General features: G+C 36.5%; 2 protein-coding genes across 2 annotated transcripts; one reads left to right on the top strand and one right to left on the bottom strand.

The window, feature by feature from the left end:
- Positions 1 to 366: 366 nt before the first annotated feature.
- Positions 367 to 5,198, bottom strand: LOC308707776 (fibroleukin; the record flags this gene model as incomplete). The annotated part of the gene is made up of 6 exons (XM_081394436.1): positions 4,744 to 5,198; positions 2,234 to 2,468; positions 1,927 to 2,064; positions 1,617 to 1,833; positions 609 to 804; positions 367 to 513 (listed from the first exon to the last, which is right to left on the bottom strand). Exons 1-6 carry the CDS (start codon positions 5,140 to 5,142, stop codon positions 367 to 369), a joined length of 1,332 nt encoding a protein of 443 aa, XP_081250562.1. The 5' UTR covers positions 5,143 to 5,198.
- Positions 5,199 to 5,889: 691 nt separating this feature from the next.
- On the top strand, positions 5,890 to 11,273 carry pomca (proopiomelanocortin a). The gene is made up of 3 exons (XM_081394021.1): positions 5,890 to 6,226; positions 9,232 to 9,362; positions 10,368 to 11,273. Exons 2-3 carry the CDS (start codon positions 9,234 to 9,236, stop codon positions 10,890 to 10,892), a joined length of 654 nt encoding a protein of 217 aa, XP_081250147.1. The 5' UTR covers positions 5,890 to 6,226; positions 9,232 to 9,233; the 3' UTR covers positions 10,893 to 11,273.

The following is an 11,273-nucleotide window of genomic DNA, read 5'->3' as shown; positions in this document are numbered from 1 at the left end:
GGGTTTGTTTCAACTGGGACTTAGTATCTTAAAAAGATTTCCTCTGAATATTTCTATCCAACAAAATAAATTTACAGTAACACCAATTCAAATACGAAAAGTATACCAATCTTATATTAATCTCTGAATTATTTCTAATTAATGATTATCCAAATAATTTTTTTGTGCAAGTTAAAAAAATATTGATAATCTAATACATATTGTTTTATAAGATTATCAGACATGATTATACAGAATGAGAAATTTGGATATTTTATCTTGGATATCCAGTTGGGACTTTCCATTTAACCACAGTTTAAATGCAGAGAACCAATAATGTCCCAATGATGTCACAACAGTGTTGTTTTACGCAGGCCTAAAGCGGTGTTATGGAGAGAGGCGGGGCTTGTATATCCGTGGGCGGATCATCATGCTCACCTTCTTCAAGGAGTAGTAATCTGAGTCCTTCCATGAGTACCACACAATCCCATCAGGCCCCAGAAGATTCTTCCCTTTGGCAGAGTAACGCCCCCCCTGGTGGTCAAGATAAACACAGGACACAGTTAAACTGGTTGGGCTCATATTTTATATCTTGGAATGATTTCATTTTTCCTTTATTTGTATACAACCTTATAATACACTCCGTTGAGGTTGGCAAAGAAGCACTGATGGTACCACCAGCCTCCGTGAGATATCTCGGCACAGATGTCACCCGTGTCTGGAGTGCTGAAGCTTTGCTTGTCATGGTACCAACCGAACGAGTCCTCGACTGTACCACTGAATCCTGATACATGGAGACGGTAGTGGTTGTCCTCATTCTCAATCCTGCCAAAGCAAGAAAGCTATTTTTGCTTGAGTTGTTTACAAAAATGCATCTCATTGTCAGAGCATCTGTAAGGAACTTATTTTCTTGTAAGAAAACTTAAGAAATAAATGCAAGGCCTGCACAAATTATCATAATTTAGGATTAATATGGAAGCTTGTTTCCGCCACAGAATTGAAAATAAAAACGGTAATTGCGGTAGTTTATTCTTTTTTAATTTGTGAGATTATATCTCATAATTAAAAAGAAAAAGAAAAAAAAGGCAAATTGCAAGATATAAACTCTGAATTGCAAGAAATAAAGTCCGACCTGCAAGATATAAACTCGCAATTGGGAGAATTGTGAATAATATACGCATATACTCTCTCTATCTCTCTCTCTCTATATATATATATATATATATATACATACTCTATATTGTGAGATATAAACTTGGAATTGCAAGGGAAAAAAGTCAGAATTGTGAGATATAAACTCACAACAGCGAGAAAAAAAGTAAAAAATTTGAGATAATAAATTGCATTTACCACAGTTCTGAGAAAAAACTGAATTTCTGGTTATAAAGTCTGAATTGTGAGATATAAATCGCAATTCTAAAAAAAAAAAAGTCAGAATTGTGAGATATAAACTTCCTTGGCGGAAACAAGCTATTATTTATATATAGCTTCCATATTATTATTATTATTAATTGTAATTTGTTTCTCATTTAAATCTATTAATAATATTTAATATATTTAAAAAATATTTGATCAACTGAAATCAAAAAGTAAGTGTTCTTAGTTGAAATATTCAGACCATCTTTCCAAATGTTTACCGGAAGTTCTGGTACAGTGCGTGTTTGTGCTTGCCATTCCAGTCCTCGAGTTCAATGCGAAGGGAATACTCTCCCTGGCTGGAGATGTCATGGATGTGGTCATTTCCCAGCCAGAATTCTGCATGTAGATCTCCGAAGCCATCCCTGTATTCTGTCCATTTGCGGTTAAAATTGACCTTTCCATCCTGCCGACGTTGAAACATGGTCCATCCACCTCCTGGTCCAAAGAATGATTCTTTAATCTCAAATAACAGCCTCTAATGCTCATAATTTAACCTGTCAATGAGAACTTTATTAGAAAAATGCAAACCTTGAGTCTCCATATCACAATAAACGTCGACTGGAGTCGATCCCAATGAGGGGACAACAGTAAAAATCCCAGATCGGTGGACTCCATTGTAGTACAGTGATGCACAGTCAATTGGACAGTTTCTTACATGCTGAACCTCTGAGGAAACAAATACTAAATCAAATCAAGCTATTGTTACAAATGTCCACATATTTCAGTACTGAGGTCTGAGATGCCAGTGACTTTAAATATAGCATAGTTTTTAACTTTCTATGACTTTCTCAATATGTTACTTCCCTGTAAGCTCTTCAGTACCTATATTGCTGACCTGGGTGAAGGGTATCTTGGGGGCTGAGAAGCGGGGTTGTGCGGATGATATTGATCATACAGCCAGGATTGCGCCTCACGCGCTCTACTATCATAGTGAGGTTGCGAATCTGTGTTTGCATGTCATAGATGAGTGATCCGTGGATGTGCAGCAGAGCATTGGTCTCTTCATAGATCTGCTGCAGCGTGTGAAAGCGGTGCTCTAAAGACGAGTTTATTCCATACTTCTCCTCGCTCTGCCAGCACAGAGAAATAACATTCAGCAATTCAAATATATTTTAACATTGTCAACCTGGGAATGATAAAAGAGAATAGGCCATTTCCTCTTCAGTATAAAGGCCAAACAAACTTCTGTTTTTGCAATGCAATGTATAGCTGTTTTAATTCAATTGATATCTACGAGAAACTACATTGTTTGGTGTTGCTCACAATAATAAGAAACATAAATTAATTAGGGCTGTCAAATGATTAATCGCGATTAATCGCATCCAAAATAAAAGTTTGTGTTTACATAATATATGTGTGTGTATGGAGTATAATTATGTTCTATATATAAATACACACACATGCATATATATTTAAGAAAAATTTGTTATTTATATATAAAATATTTATATATAATATAAATTATATATAATATAAATATATATACACAGTATATACATGCAAATATTTCTTAAATATATACATGCATGTGTGTGTATTTATATATAGAAAATAATTATACACCGTACACACACATATATTATGTAAAAAAAAACTTTTATTTTGGATGCGATTAATCGCGATTAATCGTTTGACAGCCCTAAAATTAATATACAATTAACTGCTTGCACATATTTCTGTTGTACAAGAATGAAAAGCATTGTTGGCAATGTGCTCACTACTGATCATGTGTCTATTGGACAGGTTCCAGCACTAATCCAGTAATTGATCAGGGTTAAGGAGGCATTAGTACAGAAACAGTGCACTACCAAAACATTTGTCTCTGCACAATACGGAGGTGTAGTACAGCTGTTAATCAGTAACGTGTGATATACTTTTCTAAGCAAATAAACAATGAAAAAGACTTAATCTCAATTCGGAATAATCCCAGGTTGCTATGGACACACAGGTTTGTTTATGCATTAAACTCATGGCCTTGAGAAAAGGACGTTGTTCCCTCAACATAGGATCTCGAGGCCACAACTTCAGGATGTCGTTATCCCGACAAAATGATCTCGTGGCCACATGGTAATGTGTCGTGGTCTCGACAAAGCTAAGTGAACCGAACATGTCCCTTCCCTTCTTTTAACTCGAGGGCAGCAAGGGTGAATTCCAATTCGCTTTTAGACATACACTCAAGAACATCCCTAAGCACTTCCCCCCTCGCCTGGGGGAATCTCTGCCACTAGTTTGAAGTGATTTCCACTTTGTCATCCGGGTGAGGGAAGTTTATGTGGATAGGCCCTAGTCTCTTGATTTTGACCGAGGGAGCGAGTCTACTCTGATATACACTTCAAGCAGCTCGATTATTTTGAGAATGAATCGTATAGTGTATAATATATTACTTATGTTGAGATTTAATCGCATAATACTTGTAGCCACCTAATGTTTATACTACTGATTTATATATTTTTTTTCTCCAACATCTATTTTTGCACCAATGCTATTTTTCTATATATCCTAATTGTTAACAAACATGAATTAATTAATTCAATTAGCTCATTGTTTCTGCCTAAAATTAATACATTGTTTAAATGAATACATTATTAAATAACTGTGTGATTTGTATGTACATTTCTGAAATACATAGTCACCTCTGATAACAGATCACTCAAGACATGCATTTTCTGTAAAGCTGCTTTGAAACAATATGTATTGTGAAAAGCGCTATACAAATAAATGTGAATTGAATTTAATAAACCTATTGGATTTTATATATTTTCTCCAACAACTTGCATATTGAATGGTGCATAAAACAAATTCATTAGTAAAAAAGAGATGCGAGAACAACATTCAAACACATCCATCTAGCGCATGTTTACATAGAAAAACAATGGAAAACCAGTGCAGTGTAATGCAAAAACGTGTTCTGAGTGCAGAGCCACTTAAGGTCTAGAGACTTCTTTTAACGTTAGCTCCACCGTTTTAGAACGGCGTGTCATGCACGAGACTCTGCAAGAGACGTGAGACGCAAGCGCATCAGTCAAACGCGTCCGTCTAGCATGCGAATGCATAGAAAAACAATGGAAAAGTGCGCAGTGAAATGGAAAAATGCATTCTGAGTAAACAGCCCTATAGGCTATATATAGGCTATAAAATCATTATAAAAACACGTAATAAACAGCAATATGTCCCAATATTGCTTTGGGTGTCATGACATCCAAGAACCGAGAACTGTTTCATATCTCAGAAATGACCCATTTCAACTTTTAAAATATAGGATGACATAAGAAATATATGATGAAATGAGGAAGGTGCTTGACTCATAGAAACACACTTTACTTGCTAAAAGCCTGTAGCTCTTACCTGCAACTCCAGCACTTTGATTCGATGCCTGTGATTCCTCAGCTCTTCTTGAAGCTCTGAGATGGTCTCTTTCAGGTCCTGCATCTGCTGCTTGCGTTCTTCATTCTCACGCAGCCAGTAGGAGACCTCATCTGTACAGCGGAACATGTCAGGACACCGCTGTTCCTCCAGCTGGGGTAATGTGGCTATTAAACGACACTGTCCATTTGGCATCACTTCATTGCTGTATTCACCACACTGCATTAGGCCACTGCTAACTTGATGTGTGTTAGTCTGAGAAGTGTCTGTTTTAGGAAAGTCTGTGAATTTAGACTCTTCAACAGGGTCTTTGGATTTGACAACAAGAAATTGGGCCCATGCTGCCCAGAGAAACAAAGAATACAGCAGAGACAACCTCATTCTGCAAAAGACTGAAGTTCTCCAGAAAAGTAAGGACTAGGGAGTGAAATCCTCATCAGACCCTGAAACCTGTTTGCGTTCTCAGACTGGTAAAGCTTATTTCCTCATGGTTTAATGATGCCACTAGACCTCTCTGGAGAAGATGGGAAGTAATTGAGATCCTAAACAGATTGCCACCCAGCATTCTGCGTAAAGAAATAATAGAATCAATGGGTAAATGGTGATACTCGTTAAAAATATATAAAAATGCAATTCATAAATGTCTTGAATAGACAATATCATTTCTTTGAATATGCTGGGAGGGGATATTCGGTTCACTTGATAGCCAGTGAATGGATTTAAAAGACTTTAGGATGAGATGTAGGCCTACACACACGCGTTCAGTAAATGGGTTTAAAAGACTGGTGGATGGGATAGATAAATGTACACGCCATATTATTTTAACATTTATTGATAACAAACTTCATTCGATTGGTGCTATAAGCACCATAACGTGCAATATAATAGGCAATATGTTAATATAATAATTTCTTAATTCCGCGCTTTTTCTTTATTAAATAGGGGTGTAACGATATTCAGAGCAGACCGAACCGAAAAACCGCGATACACCACCCACGGTAGCCTACGTATGGCGCTACTCTCATGGCGTACCGAACGCGCCCCGCCCCCTGCTGTCCGCCAAGCCCTGGCCCGCTAAGGTTTACCTAACTTTACCGTTATAAAACTAATTTGTCTTCCTTGAGATTTGATTAAATAGTAGCCTAATAAGGGGTGTAACAGTACACGTATTTTTCCCCGCGAATTTTCGTGTGTCTTAAGTGTAGCCTACAAGACGAACGTTACAGCGTTGTAACCTAACCACCATTAAACCACCACCATTAATCGCAATTAGCACCGCGTTTTGTTACTTTCGATAAAAAATAAAGTGTCATTTTTCAAATTATGTCCATTTTATCACGAAATTCAAACATGCTGTTTTAACGCTCTTTAGTGTGGCGTGACAGATCTAGGCGCCTCAGTTGCAACAGCGCGCGCAGACCGCGAGTGAACGCAATCATCTCTTACCATGAATGAACAACTGAAGGTATGTTGAATGATACAGTACAACTTACTTGAACGTATTATATCTCGTGTAATCGCTCAATCAGGGTTTCAACGGCGGAAAGACATCCATAAAACAGCTTACAATATCCCCCGTAGCATTAGCCTACATCAGGTAACTTAGCCTAAGTCATTTAGTGTCCACACAGTAGTCAGCTTGAGAAATAAACTCTTTTGCTAAATATATGCACGATATTAGCTATAGTCATTATATTTTACTTAACCTGTTAGTGATGTCTTGTGGATGTGTTTATCCTTAAGAAACTTAATTGTAACTAAATTCATTTAAAATCAGAAACACAATTTGTTCAGTAAACCACTGTTTAATAAAAATAAATAAAAGAAGAAGCAATTTTGTGTTTAATTAGGTGGTAAAACCTGTGTGGTGCAATTAATAATAATAATAGTAATAATATGTGTTATATGAAAATATGGAAAAGTCTGTTTATCAATGAAGAATAGTTTTCTATAAACATTGATGATTCCTGAACATTTATAAATTATGTTAAGTTTGTAACAGTATTTTTGTATAATAAGTACAAATATAAGCTAGATGTAATATCTTGACTTGAGTAAAGTGGTTATGTGCGTTCACTTAATAATGAAATGTCAGTGATTATACATTCATATCCGAATGGTACCAGGCGTGTGTACAGTTGTGTAGCCCACCAGTATTTAAGAACTGGTTTAACTGTAATATTAAGATAATTTATGTTCTGTTGTTTCAAATTTTTTATTTAAATCATGTGATGCATATTTTGAAAGATTGTCTAATGCCTATGTCCATATTTATTGACTCATATTGTCGAGTCTTAATTCATCAAGCATTTTGCCCTCAAAATGCACTGAAAGATCATTAGATGTACAACATGTCCTTCAACATTACTGCATGATCATGTCACTGAGAACAGATGCAACTCTACAGATGCACACATCGTTCATGAGCATAATGCATCCTGAAATTCCAAAGGCTAAAATAAAATGCCAGCAATTGAAAAATAATCAAGTGAACAAATGAGATAAGCAAAGTTACCTTTCGCCAGACAGGCAAATCTTCTTGTAATTAGGAATGAGGCAAGAAAGTATATGTCCCTTTCTCTCACTCACTGTTGGTAGGAAATGCTGTGCTGTGAACAGTGTTAGAATGGGCTGATAGACATCTTATCCTCTAAATCTTCTCTAATAGGATTACATTCACTGTGCAGTGCGTGAATATACAGCCTGTAGAATATATGCTTGGCATTTTTACTTATTGTTAGGTTTAGCTGGATGTTGGATTTTTTTCCCTAATTAAAATATCTATTCTAAAAATGTCTACAACTGTGATTTTTTCATGGGCATGACCACGATTTTAGTTTTTTACACTATTTATTATGTTTATTTGTTATTAGCAATAATTGGCATTTATCTGGAAAAAAGACATTTCATTTAACACTTGATTTATTTTATTTAAAAATACAGGAGCAAAGCTTGCACACACACTTTAGAATCCGGAACCTCTTTTTTTTCAGTGTTTTCATTTCATTCTAACAAATATTTTCTGTCTTAAAGTGGATTAGGTGCAGGAATAAATATTTTAATATTGCCGTTTAAGGCATACAAGATAAAAATGCTATAGCTATAGTTTCCAGAGGATTTTACAATCATGCAGGGTGGCAGTTTGATATAATGTTAATATAACAACCGAACAAAATAAGTATTATTTAAAAATTGTGATTGTAAAATACTTTTTTTACTGTAAAATATGCATGTTGCATAGTCAAATGTAACTAATACAAATAATATAATTAATTTTGTTGTATTTATATGTTTTAATAAAATTTATATAGCAAAAAATAACAAATACAAGATTTAAATATAATATATAATATAAATATATAAAAAATAATATATACACTGAAATTATAAACTGTAATTTGTTTAAAAATGTACTTTTTTTGCTTAAATTACTCACATTTTTATTCTTCCTGGAATAGTTCCTGTCTCCACCACTGAAAAGACATGTTTAGCATGCCTTATTTTCAAAGTGTTATATTTTTTACCTCCCTGAAGAGCTTGGCCCATATTTACTGTCATTTTTGGCATAAATACAGCAATAAGACCATGCATATAATACCATGATTTTATGTTTTGTATTTGTCTGCACAATCTAATCTGCTACTGGCATTCAGTCATATCAGAACATGTTAATGGTGAAATTATGAGCCTTTGTTCTGCTTGTACGCAAACTGTGAATACACCCAGATGGCTTCCTCGTCCAAATCCCTCACCTTCCAGTTCATTTCAACACAAGATTAGCACAGGTGTTCCCTTACACACCAAAAAAACACATGCCGTATAATTGATTTGAAGTGCATTTTAACCTTTAATCACCAGTCATGTAAACTGACACGTATGCCCTTAAACTTAATAAAAAAGACCATAATGATTTGATAAGCCAGACATCAGAATGAAGGTATCGTCCTAATCCTGCACTCATTCACAACTGACTTTTAACTGTTGACTGACAATCTTTGATGGATTACTCATCTGTACCGTGGATGATGCGCCAGGGTTTCCAACCTGCACCAGCCATTAAAAGTGACAGAGTTTAGTGTCCTTGAGGAATTGACGCACAGATAGCTTATAAAAGACAACTAGACGAGGATCTCAGACATCAGAGACAAGCAAACGTGCACATAACCAGACAGATCAGAGAATCTCAGGAGAGAAGAACTTTGGTTCGGCGAACTTCTTTTTGCACAACAGGTGGGTAAAAAATCCATGCAGTGAGGTTCGGTTCACTTTAAACATTTTTGATTGGTTTGGTTTATGCACTTCTGATAATTCATGACGATTCATGTTTATTTTTTTTACTATAGTGTTATTTCACAGACATGCATTCTGTTCACATTGTCCTTTTAATTCTGGTGTGCAATGAAATAATCCTTTCGTTCATTTGTATTTTATTGTGAATACTGCCATGTTATTAATATTGTGTTCTATCAGACATGGTGAGGATGTTGTGTCCTGCTTGGCTCTTGGCTCTGGCTGTACTGTGTGCGGGCGGCTGTGAAGTTAGAGCTCAGTGTTGGGAAAACACTCGATGCAGAGACCTCAACACTGAGGAGAGCATCTTGGTGAGTTACAATATTCCTTGCACGACTGCTTTTCAGTCCACAAATTCAAATTGTGCCGTATATATTAGTGGTGCTTGCTAAGGCAAATATTACCATTGCCAACACTTAGAATTAGGAATTTGATCAAATCACAACTATTTCTTGGTTTGCTGAAAAGAGGTGTGCTATTATTGATTGATCGGGCTAATGATTTTTACCTAGCAAAAAATAGAACAGCAATACACTCCAAACACCCTACACACTAGATATGTTCTATACCTTTATATTGACCATTTTATAAATAATGGTAACACCAATTTTCTGTGTATTATTTTCAGCGATTACGTGTACCCTATTTTTAATGGCCCCGTCATTGTAAATTTTAATCATGTAAATACATTTGCTCTGCCTGAAACGCTCTGTTTTAGTTCCTTTCTCTTTAAAGCCCGCCTTACCGAAAGCTTAGTCCGTTCTGATTGGTCAACCAGCAGCTGTAAATTGTATTGAATGTGCATTCACACCATACAAGTTTCAAACTTGTAAAAAGCGTTTCACATCCTCATAGAACTCGTAATTACAGCTTGTAAACTGGGAATTTTCGGAGAGCTCCTACTTGTACCACCTAGCCTATGCAGATTTATTTTGCCATTGATAGTATTGCCATAGAAAGCATAATTCCCAGTCCGAGGATGTGAACAGCTTTGAGTACATCATGTATTGCCATATCGAAATGATGGTAATTACGACATGGTGTGAATGCAGCATCTACAGTATGTTGACATTGGTAAAGAAAAAGAAAAGCATAGCCTAATAGGTGCCATTTAAAAAGCTTCTCTGATTGGTCTTTTTGTATATTACATTGCTGAAAAGGCATGAGATGTTGTATTGCTGATGAGATGTTGCTGGATTTTTTTATTTTTACCATAAAATTATTTAAAAACACCATACCACTTGCATTTTCTTTGGAAAATGTTAACTTTATGATTTGTACTTATGTAAAGTACTTCTTCTTTTGCTCTTTCTAAGGAATGCATACAGCTATGCAAGTCCGATCTGACAGATGAAACCCCCGTCTACCCCGGAGAAAGCCATTTGCAGCCTCCCGAGCTGGAGCAAAACGAGGTCCTCGCAGCCCTGTCCCCAGTTGCCCTCGCACCGGCTGAGCAAATGGACCCAGAGTCCAGCCCTCAGCATGAGCACAAGCGCTCTTACTCCATGGAGCATTTCCGCTGGGGGAAGCCGGTGGGTCGCAAGCGCCGGCCCATCAAGGTGTACACGAACGGCGTGGAGGAGGAATCTGCTGAGAATCTTCCGGCTGAGATGAGGCGCGAGCTGGCAATCAACGAGGTCGACTATCCACAGGAGGAGAACGCTTTAAATCAGAAGAAGAAGGACGGCTCCTACAAAATGAGCCATTTCCGCTGGAGCGTCCCGCCTGCTAGCAAACGCTACGGAGGCTTCATGAAGTCCTGGGACGAGCGCAGTCAGAAACCCCTTCTCACACTCTTCAAAAACGTCATAAACAAAGAGCACCAGAGGAAGGACCAGTGAGGGGATTTTAACGGGACGGGTGGAGAGGAGTTAATGAGAGGGTCTTATCATGCATAGTCAAACAAAAGAGGGTGGGTGATGTTACCAATAGCACTTAATTCTTGATGCTTTAGAGTTTATTCACATTGTATTCAACAATAAATCCTGAATTCTGTACATAGAAATGCTGTGGTGATTAAACACTGGTTTAGAAGCTAAAGGAAAAGCAATTTTAGATTATTTATTGAAATGTAATATACTGTAAATTTTGAAAATGTGTCATAAAATGATCGTTTCAAGCAGAAAAGAACAAAATGGTTCATTTCAGAGAAACAAACACACACCAGATTCATCATTCAGCAGTATGTGCAGTTGCCAATAAAGCTATAAACAGAGGTCAGA

This window comes from Scardinius erythrophthalmus, assembly GCF_964197995.2.
Source record: "Scardinius erythrophthalmus genome assembly, chromosome: 19".
In the NCBI taxonomy this organism is placed as follows: Eukaryota; Metazoa; Chordata; class Actinopteri; order Cypriniformes; family Leuciscidae; genus Scardinius; species Scardinius erythrophthalmus.
Note: the sequence above shows the minus strand (reverse complement) of the source record. Positions and strands in the feature narration are given on the sequence as shown.